This window comes from Panthera pardus, unplaced genomic scaffold, assembly GCF_024362965.1.
Source record: "Panthera pardus isolate Hobbes unplaced genomic scaffold, ASM2436296v1 HiC_scaffold_6, whole genome shotgun sequence".
Lineage (NCBI taxonomy): Eukaryota > Metazoa > Chordata > Mammalia > Carnivora > Felidae > Panthera > Panthera pardus.
Window position 1 is genome coordinate 94,617,114 of NW_026526991.1, and position 14,442 is coordinate 94,631,555.

General features: G+C 42.5%; 1 protein-coding gene across 1 annotated transcript in view; it reads right to left on the bottom strand.

The window, feature by feature from the left end:
• The window catches only part of FAM234B (family with sequence similarity 234 member B), a 35,584-nt gene extending 23,357 nt beyond the window's left edge, over window positions 1–12,227 (bottom strand). Inside the window, exons 1-2 of the mRNA XM_019452029.2 lie at window positions 12,096–12,227; window positions 970–1,368 (exon numbers count right to left, since the gene is read on the bottom strand). Of these exons, the coding sequence (XP_019307574.2) occupies window positions 970–1,368; window positions 12,096–12,132 (436 nt within the window). The 5' untranslated portion in view covers window positions 12,133–12,227. The remainder of the gene's footprint in view (window positions 1–969; window positions 1,369–12,095) is intronic.
• Window positions 12,228–14,442: the final 2,215 nt, after the last annotated feature.

Consider the following 14,442-nt stretch of genomic DNA (forward strand, 5'->3'; position numbering starts at 1 on the left):
GCTAACACGTCTAAAGAGACTAAAGGAAGAGAAGAGTTATTTTAACAAGGTCTCTGTTTGCACAGACTTCCCTCAGCCTCAACCCCCTGTCTCTGTTGATTAGAAGGCTTCTTTCCTCCTGGTACTGGGAGGGCATCTTTCACATAGGAGTTTCATCTCCTGCTTCAGGGAAGAATTAAAGGTCAAGGTCAGAGTGCCCTTCTTGCATCTGCTGCTATTCATGTGCCTTCAACTCAAAATAAACAATATTTTGTTTGCTGTGACATATTTTGGGGTGGTGTTCTGAACCCCCGCACCCCAAGGCAGTTCATAAAAGACAGGACTGTTTGGCACTCACAGCTCAGATGGAATCGCATTCTGGACCCAGAGCAAGCTGTTTTAAAGAAACCTGCCCCAGAATGAGACAAAATAGCTAGAATTACTTGGGTGGCACCAACCTAACCATTAGGAGCAAGAAAGAAAACTTACCGCAAGAAAACAAGTCGACTTTACTTGAAAGAAATTATTTCAAAATTCAAATTGGGTGAGGCTCCTATAATCGACAAATGCCTGAGGGTCCTACAAAGCCCTGGCCTCTGGTCTGGCCAGGCCTTGAGCCTTACTTTTCTCTGTAAATAGCCCGTCTCACAGCTTTGCTCTCCCCTGACAGTGTTGGCTGCACTGCAAGGACCCAGCAAACCAATGCTCTGTCCTATCTGCATCTAATTAAGACCAACGCCAATAGAAACACAACAGAGCAGCGACCTTCCCAAGCTTCTGGAGCTGTATCAATCTTTTTGTTTTATTTCCAATTTTAACCTCCTAACCACCTCCACACACAGGGAGAGGAATGCTATATGACACACATTTATTTGTAAAGACCTGGAGGGAATTTTCAACGTCATCAGCATACAGTTTTACAGAAGTTTTACAAAATTACATGTAAACTTGAAGTTTTCCACAATTGGGGCTGGAAATCCTGCAACTCACCTCTCTGGGGGCCCAGGTGGCGGCTCCAAGTGCTGTGCAGATCTCTGGGGGGACAGGGGATCAGGAAAGCACACACGAGCACCAGGATCATGGAGATGACCAAAGTTAGCAGGAAGACAGATGTGCGTACGTAAGACACGATGGAAGAGGTTGCCTTCTGCTCCAGGCCCCCAAGAGGTTCTGAGGGGTACCCCTCTGTGGCGACTTCTGAAAGATGCGGCTTTGCAGCCCCCACAGCCTCAGCATCTGAGTCAGGTTCTGGCACTTCTCCCAGAGGGCTCTTCCCGTTTTTGACCCCTCCATTCTTCTGCTGCAAGTTGAGCACAAGGTCATCCTCGCTCTCGTCACTGTCGGCCTGTGTGAGGGGGTCATACTCCCCTAGATCTGGACTTTTCTTCCCTGAAACACAGAAAGACGGAATGTCAGGAAGAACTAGGAAGGAAAAACCCTCAACAATTACATGGCAACTGTGAACAGCTAAAAGAACACACAGAAAACAAAATAACTTAAGTTTACAAACTTAAATCTTGATGGCTATCTATAAAACAGATGCCAGCAAAATGGGGAAAGAATGGGGGGGAAGAAAATCAGTGTTCTAGAATTATTGCTTTTATGACTTTAAAAAATTGGAAAAGAAACAAAGTGGCAAATTTCAAATACCTTTTTAGTTTTTTTTTTTTCAATATATGGAATTTATTGTCAAATTGGTTTCCATACAACACCCAGTGCTCATCCCAAAAGGTGCCCTCCTCAATACCCATCACCCACCCTCCCCTCCCTCCCACCCCCCATCAACCCTCAGTTTGTTCTCAGTTTTTAAGAGTCTCTTATGCTTTGGTACCTTTTTAGTTTTAAAAAAAAAAACTCTTAATTTGTGTGAATCTCACTAAAGAAAGACAAGGCTCTTATATCAACCTTCCATATGCCTTATGTGCAGATTTCCTTTGATTTTCTTAGATCTGTGATGTTCCAATCCTTCCTGGAACTTGCCTAAACTTCAGAAGAATCGTTCTCTGGGCACTGCTTCTCACAGTCGGATATTCGTGGCTTCCTAATGGTCTCCACAGAAACAGCTTGCAAAGTAGAACACTGTCACCTGAAAACTCACTTCTGAGAAACTTCCTATGATTCTAAAGCCCTGTCAGTACATGTTTCAGTAAACACTGTTTACCTTTAAAAATGCTATTCCGACCAAGTATTTTAGGAGGGGTGGGATCAAGCAGGAATGCAGCGGTAAAGGATTTTTCTCAAAGCTGGCTTACACAACAAGCGCCCTATTTTTACTTAGACTCTACATTTATTTGGGGTGGCTGACAGGTGAAAATTATAGGAGAGCTGGAGCTCCCTATGTTGTTGGGAGCAACACTTGCTCCCAAGCCACTCCTTGACCCTCACCGCCAATGACTAACTGCTTTTATGCCTTTAGTTCATGCTATCACCATGCAAAAACCAAGAAAAAATTTCCAGTGTTAGAAATTACATGGTAAGTTGTACTAACATAAACTCCATTGTTAAAGCTTTTATTAAGAAGAAATGTAAAGGGGCACCTAGGCTCAGTCAGTCGAGCGTCTGACTCTTGATTTCAGCTCAGGTCATGATCCCAGCATCGTGGGATCAAGCCCCACATCAGGCCCCTGTCAGACTCCATGCTGAGCATAGAGCCTGCCTAAGATTTTCTCTCTCTTTCCTTCTGCCCCTCTCCCAACTCTCCCCTCCATCAATCAATCAATCAATCAATCAATCAATCGTGTTTAAAAAAGAAATATAAAAAAGAAAATACGACCCAGTTAATTAAAAAGGAAAAAAGAAAAATTCTTGATGTTGATCTCTGCCTCTTGTCACTGTGATCTTGGTGATGTCACTCCATATATTATGTCTCATTTACTCAAGACATAATATGAAGCAATAAAACACTATATAGAAACCAATATGGGAAGTAAAATCTTTAGTGTAAAGCTTAGTGCTTGGTACACAGAAAATCAATAAATATTTTATTAAAAAAATAAACATTGATGGGTATTGAGGAGGGCACCTTTTGGGATGAGCACTGGGTGTTGTATGGAAACCAATTTGACAATAAACTTCATATATTGAAAAAAAAATAAACATTACACAGATATACTTTATAACATTAAGTATTTTACAAAAAAAAAGCACAGAAGATACTGAGCAAACTGGCATTCTATTAACTAGACACTCCTATGTATTTTCACTTTCAAAGCTATTCATTTTATCAACAAATATTGGATTTGTCTTGTAAAGGCACAAATTGTAAGAAAATAGACCAATTATTAGGAATTTAATTCAAAATAGTATTTCCAAATTATGCTATAAAGTCAGTACAGGTTTTAAGCTAATCTTCTACAATTTATATGTCTACTCCGTGAACCAAATTATTTTATTAATTAGGGTACCCCATTTTCTAACTGTCCCATATAATTTTAGTTATAATAATCTGCAAACAGAACCATAGGCTGTTATAATAATATTAACTCTAAAACTTAAAACAAAAAAATTTTTTAACTAAAAGGATATACCTGATGGGATTAAAAATGTGATATATACATCCCATGGATTACTATCCCACCTTAAAAAGTAAAGAAACTCTAACATGCTATATAATACAGACGAACCTTGAAGGCATTATGCTAAGTGAAATAAACAGAGACACTGTATGATTCTTATATGAGATATTTATCTAGATTAATCAAATTCATAGAAACAAATTAGAATGTAGTTTCCAGGGCCTGGGAGTATGGGTAAATGGGGATTTGTTATTATTTAATGGGTACAGGTTTCCCTCACTATCCAAAAGTAGAGTATTCCTGTCAAAATCCTCCTAAGCTGTAATAGCATAAAACAAAGAAGCAATTATCATTAATTTATATGGAAAATTTTTTTGAGCTTTCCCAGACCCAAGCAATAACCTCTCCTAGGCTTTTCTGATACCTCAGGGCACATCTTGCTAATGGATGCACAAAATAAGTTGGGATGAAGCACAGATGCCCCCAGACACAGTTCAAAGCCCTGGCGGCTTGGGGCTGAGATGCTGAGGGTGGTTCCCAGGCAAGGAGTTCGGCGGGACCCCTCCCACGGCTGGGGTGAGTGCTGCCTCTCTAATGACTTGCTGCAAAACAAGCACCGAATGCTCTTTTCACTTTTTGCCTTTTTTCACAAAAGCGAAAATCCTCTTTGGATTTCTTTAGGTTAGTGAAAATAGGCACTGACACAGGTCTTTCATAAAAGCAAAGGGACATAATGCAAACTATCAAAGAGCGGGGGATGCCTTACAGAGTTTCAGCTTTGCTAGACAAAGTTCTAGACACTGGTTGCACAACAATGTGAATATGCTTAACAATACTACATTTAAAATTGGTTACATTTTAAACGTGCATTTAAAAATGGTTGAGAGGGTGACTTTTATGTGTATTTTACCATGATTTCAATTTTTTTTTTTTTAACGTTTATTTATTTTGGAGACAGAGAGAGACAGAGCATGAACGGGGGAGGGGCAGAGAGAGAGGGAGACACAGAATCAGAAGCAGGCTCCAGGCTCTGAGCCATCAGCCCAGAGCCCGACGCGGGGCTCGAACTCACGGACCGTGAGATCATGACCTGAGCTGAAGTCGGACGCTTAACCGACTGAGCCACCCAGGCGCCCCTAAATTTTTTTAATTAAAAAAAAAAGACTATATCTAACAAAGAGGAAATCAAACACCCACCATGCATACACCTGAACATAAGCAGTGTGAGGGAAACTCACTGCCCTCCAATCCAGAAAGCAGTTCCATACACTGATTCGAGAATCTGTTTCTGGCCATTTGCCGATTATCTGCCCTAGTTCTAACTTCTGGGACCCCTCTTCCACATGCAAGTCCTTCAAAACGTGAAGACACCAGTCATAAGAAAAGTATGGCATGGTGTTTAAGAGTTCAAGTCTTTACAGGCAGACAGACAGACAAGACAGACAGTCAAATCTTGGCTCCATCTCTTTTTAATCATGTGACCTCAATTAATTTCTCAGCTTTAGTAAGCCTTATTCTCCCCATTTCTGAAATGGGGCAATTATTTTTCCCACCTCATGCAACTATTTTTGAGGATTAAATAAGATAACATATGCATGGTCCTTAGGGTCTGGCTTATAGTTGCAGTCAACAGATTTCAGCTTCTATTATTACTGTTGGCATTATTTCTCCCAACTGCCCAATCTTGTCTTCCCCGGGTTAAATGTCTCCACCTCCTTCAACTCGTCACTTGAAGAAGCACCGTTTCACGTGTCCTCAACATCCTGGTCGCTCTGCTCTGGACACAATGTGATATGTCAGCGCTTCTTAAAGTATGGTTCTTGGAACTGGATACAATCCCCAGGGTGCAGTCTGACCAGGCCAGGGGAGGGAAGAACCATGTCCTCCCTAATCTAGAGAATACGCTACAATTTGATGACCGTAACCTAATATCTTGCCAGCTTTCTTGGCAGTCACATCACACAACGGATTCAACTCAAACTCCCAAGTATTGTCTACATACACTCAGGCCATCTTATATAATGGTACAATTGGATTTTTAGCATCAAGTGAAAAATTTAGCATTGATACTTACTAAATTCAACCTTGCTTGTCAGTTGCCACCTTGCAACAAATATACCAGTCTAAAACAGCCAAAGTAAAACCATTACTAAAATATTGGCTAACAAAACAGTTTAAAAGAAATGCATTTTATGATATCACACACTATCACAGGCAGGAAGAGAACTTGGCTGCTTATGCTACAGAAACTAGTAAAATCTTTACTAAACCTATAAAAATAATTTGCAAGCATCCTTTGAAAATCAGCTGCTCTTGAAATGGTCTCTGTAAAATACTATATACTTCCAGTTGATGATAGCAAAGGAAAGCATTTCTGTCAGTAGTCGTCCTAAAAACTGGGGGGTGGAGGGAGGGGTGTAATAAAATGGGAGAAAAGAAAACAACCACATTCCCAAACTACAATTTATGAAAAATTGTTGCCAAATGCAGCAAAACTTGTATCCTATTGAGGAAGCACAGTAAGAGTAGATACATGCATCTCAGGTCCCCACCAGTGAGCAGAGTTCACAGAGTTAATAATGACAACAATAAAGGTGATGGCAATGATGATAACTGAAAAGTAGGAGTGCCTACTATCCTGGGCACTGGTCCAAGCATGTTAATTCATTCCATCCTCATGACAACCCTGGAAGGTAGGTATCGTTGTTGTTGTTGTTGTTGTTGTTGTTATTCCCATTTTACCAACAAGAAATGAAAATATAGAGAGATAAGTTGCATAAGATCACAGAACTAGGGAGAAAGAGAGCCAGGATTCAAACTCAGGCAATCTGACTACAGAATTCACAATCCTAACCAATCAATTGTATTACCTCCCTTGTTCCATGGATATATAGCCAAACTGGTTATTTCTTGCTTAGAAAGACCAAGTCCGGGGTCCCAAAGGCATCAATGGGCCCCATTCAACACCACAGACTCAAAAGCAAGGTAAGAGTAAATGAGAAAGGCTTCTATGTTTACAGGAAGCAGGCTGTCAGCCTGGCAGGTAAGAAAAGTAGCTGTACACAGTCAGACCTGAAGAGGGGGATTTTTTTTTTTTTTTTTAAAACAGGCTGGGGCCCAAGTAGATTAAATTCTAGCTTCTAACTGCCCTGGCTCACTCCCCCAGCCTCTGCCTGCATGTCAGCCAAGAGCTAGCTATAAAACAAATAACCATTAAATATGATTTATAATCAGAAAGAAGCCATCATTAGTACTTATTCTATGAGATACTTCAAAGTTCTGCAAATATTCAAGAAAGAAGTTACAAAAAAACATAGCCAACAAAATCTACTGAGGAACCAATGCTGGACAAATTATGCCACAAAATGGAAGAAATAATGAACAGATACTTCCCCAGGGAATCCAAGACATTAAAGAAAACAGTTTCTCTGAAATAAGAGTACACACACACACACACACACACACACACATAATATTTCTAAGAATAAAGGACAACTGAATAGAGAAGATGAGAAGTAAACAAGCAGGGCTCAGAAAAACAATGGAAAAAATAATAAAACAAGTTTAGAAAAGATACCCTTACTGGAATGAGCAAACAGGCAGACATGGCTGAAAAGAGTCCGAGATATAAAGGGCAGACTGGTGGAAAATCAAGCAAAATGAAATGGAAACAAGAATGGCTGGTAGTTCCAAGCACTTAGTGTGCCCTCTTCCACACCCTTTTACTGCCTTATCTCTGCAAATCTTCATAACAACTTTTGGAGACAGAAACATTATTATCTCCGTTTTCAAGATGAAGAAACTGAGGTTTGGTAGTTTAAGTAACTGGGCCCACAGTTAAACAGCAAGTAAGCAATAATGCAAGCATTCAAATCCAGGCAGTCTGGTTTTGAGGTCTCCCATGGAAAAGATCAAGGCTTTCAAGAAGACTAAAAAGGCATAGATACAGACAGCAAAAGTGACCCAATATATGCGTAACTGAAGAAGACAACGGAAAAGAAAATGGAACAAAAAACAACAATTAAAAGACATGCCAAACAAGCTCCTGTAATACAGCAAGACCCAAAATGGTAAAGGGTACACTGAGTCCCAAGAAAAACTGATACAGAATAATCAGTACTGAAATATATTGCAAAAAAGGGGCTAAACTTCAAGGACAAAAAAAGAATCATATACGAGCAGCCAAGCCAACGGAAAGAGAATCCAGTCACTAAAGATGGGAACAAAAACCAGGCTAACTTAGTAGTGCAATTGCTGGGTTGTAGGGTTTTGAAGGGGCACATGCACCCCAATGCTTACAGCAGCACTATTAACAATAGCCAAAGTATGGAAAGAGCCCAAATGTCCATCTACGGATGAATGAATAAAGAAGATGTGGTGTACACACACACACACACACACACACACACACACACACACACAATGGAGTATTACTCAGCAATCAAAAAGAGTGAAATCTCGCCATTTGCAACTACGTGGATGGAACTAGAGGATATTATGCTAACTGAAATTAGAGAAGGACAAATATCGTATGACTTCACACATACGTGGAATTTAAGATATAAAACAGATAAGCATAAGGGAAGGGAAGCAAAAACAATATAAAAACAGGAAAGGGGACAAAACATAAGAGACTCCTAAACAGAGGGTAACTGGAGGGGTTGTGGGAGGGGGGATGGGCTAAATGGGTAAGGGGCATTAAGAAATCTACTCCTGAAATCACTGTTGCGCTATATGCTAACTAACTTGGATGTAAATTTTAAAAATAAAATAAAATAATCAGGCTAACTTCTCATCAGTAACCTATATTATCAAAAGATAGTGTATTTTTCCAGACATTACACAAAGCCCAGCTTAATTATTCCAGACTATAAACTTGATCAGAGAACTCCTATGTAAATATGTTTGCTATCTTTCACAGAAAGACAAGGGATTGTGAAGTATAAAGTACACCAACTTGCCTGAAGTTATAATCATGATCAAATCCACACTTCAGAAGGCAGGGCACTTTAGCACTCTTTTCTCTACTGATTACAGCCACCACCCATATTTTTAATCAATGAAAGGTTTTCAAAGAATAAAGGAGAGGATACTGATTTCATAATGTATCAACATAAATGAGCTTTCCACAGCTATCACTTTTCACCTTAGGAAGACTGAGGATGCCAGTTAAACAGCATTCCCAAAATGGTACAGAGGAAAACAGGAAGGAAGTGCAACTGTATCTTCCCCAGGTATGTTCAGGAAAATATGGTGTAAAACACACCATTCTGTGATATGTGATCATAGATTAGATTATCCAGGGCCCATAATGATTCTAAATTACACATAATAAAACAAATCATTACAGTAACATTGCGCTCTGATATACCTTTCAGGGTTTGACCTTCAAACTTTAAAATGGACTAAAAAAAATATTTACTTAAGATAAGTTGTTCCACAGGCTGCTTTATGAATGTCACATTGTCCTTCTGTTACTAATTTACCCTATCATATGCATGTGAGCCAAACATCTTTCCATCTTGGGCTTAGTGGAAGGGTAAGAGACTGAAATAGATTCCAAGCAACTGTCCTTTCTTCACCAACTTGATGACATCTGTCATTAGCTCACTGTTACATTAGGCCTTCCTTCAGGAAGCACATTCCTAAATGAGCCTGGTGCTAACAAAGATGATAATAAGAACTAACACTTACTGAATAATAACAAACCTCTTCAGTACATCCATTTCTTCTACTAAGACAAATAATCCCAGGGCGCCTGGGTGGCTCAGTCAGTTAAGCATCCAACTTCGGCTCAGGTCATGATCTCACGGTTCATGGGCTCATGCCCGGTATCCGGCTCTGTGCTGACAGCACGGAACCTGGAGCCTACTTCAGATTCTGTGTCTCCCTCTCTCTCGCCCCTCTCCAGCTCGCACTCTCTCTCTCTCAAAAATAAATAAACTTTGGGAAAAAATTTTTTTTATTTTTTTTTAACATTTATGTATTTTTGAGACAGAGAGAGACAGAGCATGAACGGGGGAGGGTCAGAGAGAGGGGGAGACACAGAATCCGAAACAGGCTCCAGGCTCTGAGCTGTCAGCACAGAGCCTGACGCAGGGCTTGAACTCACGGACCGCGAGATAATGACCCGAGCCGAAGTCGGACGCTTAACCGACTGAGCCACCCAGGCACCCCCCAAGAAATTTTAAGCCAAATAACCCCATGAGGTAAATATGTAGCAGAGTGTGCAGTACCTAAAGAATTTTCCACAATAATAGTATTACGACACATGAACAAACTAAAGCTTAAAAAGATTAAATAACCAATCTGGTAAACACTGGACTTGAACCCAAAGGTGTGTCATGCTCTTAGTTACCATTCTAGTCTGCTTCCTTACACATAGAAATAGTGAGGATGTCACTGTGGTGATCATTTTGCAATATATACAAATATCGAATCATTACGTTGTATACCTAAAACTAATAGGATGTGTCAATTAGACTTCAGTTTAAAAAAAAGATACGATGTTAACTAAGGTAACATAACACAGTAGCCCAAACTGGATAACAGCCTCACAGTCCCAATCACAGGAAATCCAAAAAAAAGTTATTAAGAAGGCAACTTCTACCTAATATAAAAACTAAAAATTGTATTTGGGGCAGTGGGGAGAAACGACAAAAGGGAGACAAGCAAAAGTACTAACAAAAACAAACAAAAGAAACCACAACCCACATCATCGAAGAGAACACATGGCCATTGCACCCGGGCCTTAAAAAGTATGGAACATACCTGTCTCTTCAGGTCCAAGGCGCTGTTCAAACACAGGCCCAAGGACCACACTATACTTTCCCTACCCTGTCAGCTGACTGAGTTACTGCAACTGAATACTCCAGGGAGTGATAGTGTCACAGCCTTACGACGTGAGAATGCAAAAGAGCTCAAGAGTTTCAAAAGCGTTTTTCTTGCATTCCCATCCTTAGAGAAGAATAATTATCTATGCCGGAAAAAAAGAAAAGGAACTTAAAAGAAATAAATCTAAATATGTCTGACATCTCATTATCCTTGGAGAGGATATCATCCTACACTAAGGATATACAAACTCTCTTTAAAGTTAATTAATCCTGGGGCGCCTGGGTGGCTCAGTCGGTTGAGTGTCTAACTTTTGATTTCGGCTCAGGTCATGATCCCAGGATCGTGGGATCGAGCCCCACGTCCAGCTCGGTGTGGAGTCTGCTTAAGATTCTCTCTCTCTCTGCCCCTCTCCCCCGCTTGTACTCTCTCTGCATTCTTTTAAAAAAAACAAAAAAAAACTAATCCTGCAGGTAAAGGCACACATCCATCCCCCACTTCATTCCAATGTTACATACACATTCCAAGACAGATATTATCAATGTTCCTTCCAATGTTCTAATGAGCCCATGTCGGGGGAAAAATGTCTCAGGTCACGAAGTCTGGGGACAGAAATGCAAATTCATACCCAACCCAGTGTCATCCATGGCACAATGTGGCAGCAGGCTGGAAGCTCCTTTAGAATAAAGTCCCTGTGATACACCCTGTGATGCCATATGCTGGATTATCCACCAGACACCAAACTAGCCCTTTCTTCTGATGCCAGTGAAAGCAACTGTTTTTCCTACTAACCCTGCTTTTCCCACTATCACCGTATCAGCAAATGCATGTTTGCAGCTTAATGTTCAAAATTTATTTGGGCAGGACAAATATACTTTTATTTAAAAAAGCAAGCTTGTAGCAGCACAGTCCCATTCTGGAGGTTTAAGAGAAAATTTTTAAAAACTTGAAGCTGCTGCCCAAAGTACTGAATTAGCTCTAGAAGTTGTCGACACTACCAGTGTGCCTCCTTAAAGAACATTCCACAATTTATCTGTAACTTTCAGGGGCCAAATCCTTTCCCTCCTCAATACTTAGCCTTGAGAGCCAGAGGCTGATCAATAGGAATCAAACCCCAGGATCTAGAATCAAGAGACCCCAGAGGTTCTAGTCCAGGCGTTTCCAATACCGTTTTTGCGACCTTGGGACAAGTCAATTAGCCAAATAACTCTCATTTTCCTCTTCTGTAAACCAGAAGGGGTAAACACCTGTCCCGCTTACCTTATGGCTACGTCAGTGGTGTCATTAAGCGGAGAGGCTGCTCCAGAGGGTGGCCCGCTGTCCTGCAGCTCCTGTCCCCCCCTCGCCCGCAGGGCCAGCCCAAGACAGAAAGAACTGGGGACCCTGCGGTATGTGGTCCACGGCGCTCAGGAAAGGATGCTCCCCTCACCAGCCCTCCCTTTGGGATGGCGGCGACGCGCGCTCTGACTGCCGCCCTCGAAGCAACGCCCGCCTGCTCCAGGCCACCAGCCCCGCGCGCCTCCAGCGCTCCCTCCCTTAAGTCTCCCAAGCTCGCCCCACGCCCGCGACCCCCGACCAGCCTGGCGCCCCTCTCGCCCCCTGGTGGTGACAGACCCCCAGCCCGTGGGGGCTGCACCGGCTCGCCTCCGCGCGCCTGCATCTACGCTGGGGCTGGGGCCAGGCCCCGACCGGCTTCGCCTCCAGCGCCTCGCCTCCCAGTCTCCCCAGGGCCCGCGGGAGCAGGGTGGTCGCGAGGCTGCGACTCCTTACCCGGGAGCTTGAGCGCCCTGGACAGCACAGTCGCCATGGCGGAGGCCCCGGTGCGCGTGCGCGCGCCCGCGTCCTGCCGGGAAGTGTAGTTCGCAGCGGGCCGTGCGCGGGACTGGGACCGGGGAAGGTGGGAGCCGCGAGGCAGAGCAGAGCCGGGGGAGGCGCGGGGTTGCGGCACCGGAGTCCACGTGCACGCTTCTGCCCGCTCTCCTCCCGCCCACTCGGAGCCAGACCCCTTTCCCGGCAAGTCACTTCACTGCTCTGAGTCTCACTTTCCTGCTCAGTGAAATGGGGAAATAATAACTACCCCGGAGGCTTCCAGTGAGAATGGAATGAGATAGCAGGTATTAAAGCAGGAACTGGTTGTGAAATGAGCCTGGGCTTTGGAGTTAGACGGGATTTGAATCCTACCTGCATACCTTGCCAGCTGGGCCATCTTGGTCAAGTCACTTGGCATGACTAAGCTTCAGCTTCGTTTTTTAAATGGAGACCCTACCTAATTCACAGGCTTATTGTGAGAATTAGATAATCTGTTTAAGACACAGGGCACACACACAGTAAGCGCTCAGTAAATGTGTTTCTTTATGTTTCTTAGGTAAAGGGTGAGGTTTCTTAGGCCTCTAACCCTCGTCTGGTGTTTCCAGTTCTTCCCAGGTATCTACTGGACACTCTACCCTGCAGCTTCTAGCTTGAAGGGTGTAGGAAGCAGGAACTGACCTGCTTCTTCCCCACAGGCACCAAGAGATCAGCATTTTAGCGCAGGATTGCTGAAGATGTTATTTATCTTAGACTTGGGACGGGTCTTAGAGGTCACCTAGTCCACCCTCCTTGTTTCTCTGAAGAGAAAACTAAGATCTAGAAAGATGATGTGACTTCTTAGTGTCAAACAAAAGCTCTAAGATACCTCTCTCTTGGACTCTGCCCCATTCCCATGAGAAACCGTCAGTGGGTATCCTGTGGGTGTAATTCACATCCCATCACCCTTTTCCATTCAAAAATATGTCATGGACTCTGACAGGACACAGTCTGGGGACAGGCCACTGAGTTTGAATCCCGACTCCACCATTTCCTAGCTGCCAGATCTAGGGCTTCTTGCTTAATCTCTCTCTGCCTCAATTTCCTCATCTGCAAAATGAAATAGTTCTAATCCCACAGAGTTGTCCTGAGAATTAAATGGATACATGCAAAGCACTTAGAAGAGTGCCTGGCACCTAGTTCCTGTCATATAAGTGTCAGTGCTTCTTTTTATTAATAAGTGATTAATTTTTGACAATTTAATAATTTAATGACATAAATTTAATAATAACTTAACGGATTGGTAATTTATCCATTTATTCTTTCAGAGTTCTACAATACCCCAAATGTTTACTCTTTGCCATATCTCTGGAGGTATGATTAAAAATCATATTTTACATCTATGTAGGTCATCCTGGACCAACAGCACTACAGATCACAGTAAGCCAGTAGTGGCTTGCCTGATACCAGATTAGCTAATTAGAACACATTCTTGAGATATGGAGACTGAGGAAAATAACTTTAAAGTGAGCAGGATGCGGGGTGCCTGGGTGGCTCAGTCGGTTGAGCGTCCGACTTCGGCTCAGGTCATGATCTCATGGTCCACGAGTTTGAGCCCCGCGTCGGGCTCTGTGCTGACAGCTCAGAGCCTGGAGCCTGTTTCAGATTCTGTGTCTCCCTCTCTCTCTCTGCCCCTCCCCTGTTCACGCTCTGTCTCTCTCTGTCTCAAAAATAAATAAACGTAAAAAAATATATAAATAAATAAATAAAGTGAGCAGGATGCAGGATATGTCAGTGTTAGCTGCAGAAGAACAGGAACTTGAGTTTCTAGGAGAAAGCAGGTGGGCTGGAACAGCCAGGGTACACAGAAAGGAAAGAGATAATCTATCCACTTTTCATAGTAAAAGGGTATATGCTTCTTATGTGATGGAAGTAAAAGTGTACAGCTTAAAGTTTGATTAAAATTCTGCTTCAAAGGGCATAGTCACCAAAAGCACCAACGTGTGTACATAATTACCTGTGAGCACATAAACGCGTGTGAGTGTACACATATCCCAGAGCTGTGTCCTCTCCGGCCCCTCAGCTTTCCATGCCTAATCTTTGTGGCATTTACAATCTCCCTATAATCACCCCAGCTTTGCCCAAATGATTTTCAGGGGGAAGCAGATCGCTGAAGACTCCTTCTCAGCTCCCTGAGCAGTCCCCCCTCTTTGTTTTCCTTGGCCCTTCCAGAAATCTCTTCCATCCTCCATTTTTTTTTTTTTCATCTTAACACAGGACCTCCAGCTTAGAACATTGTTTCTCAATTTCAATGTGCTTTGCTTCCAAATGA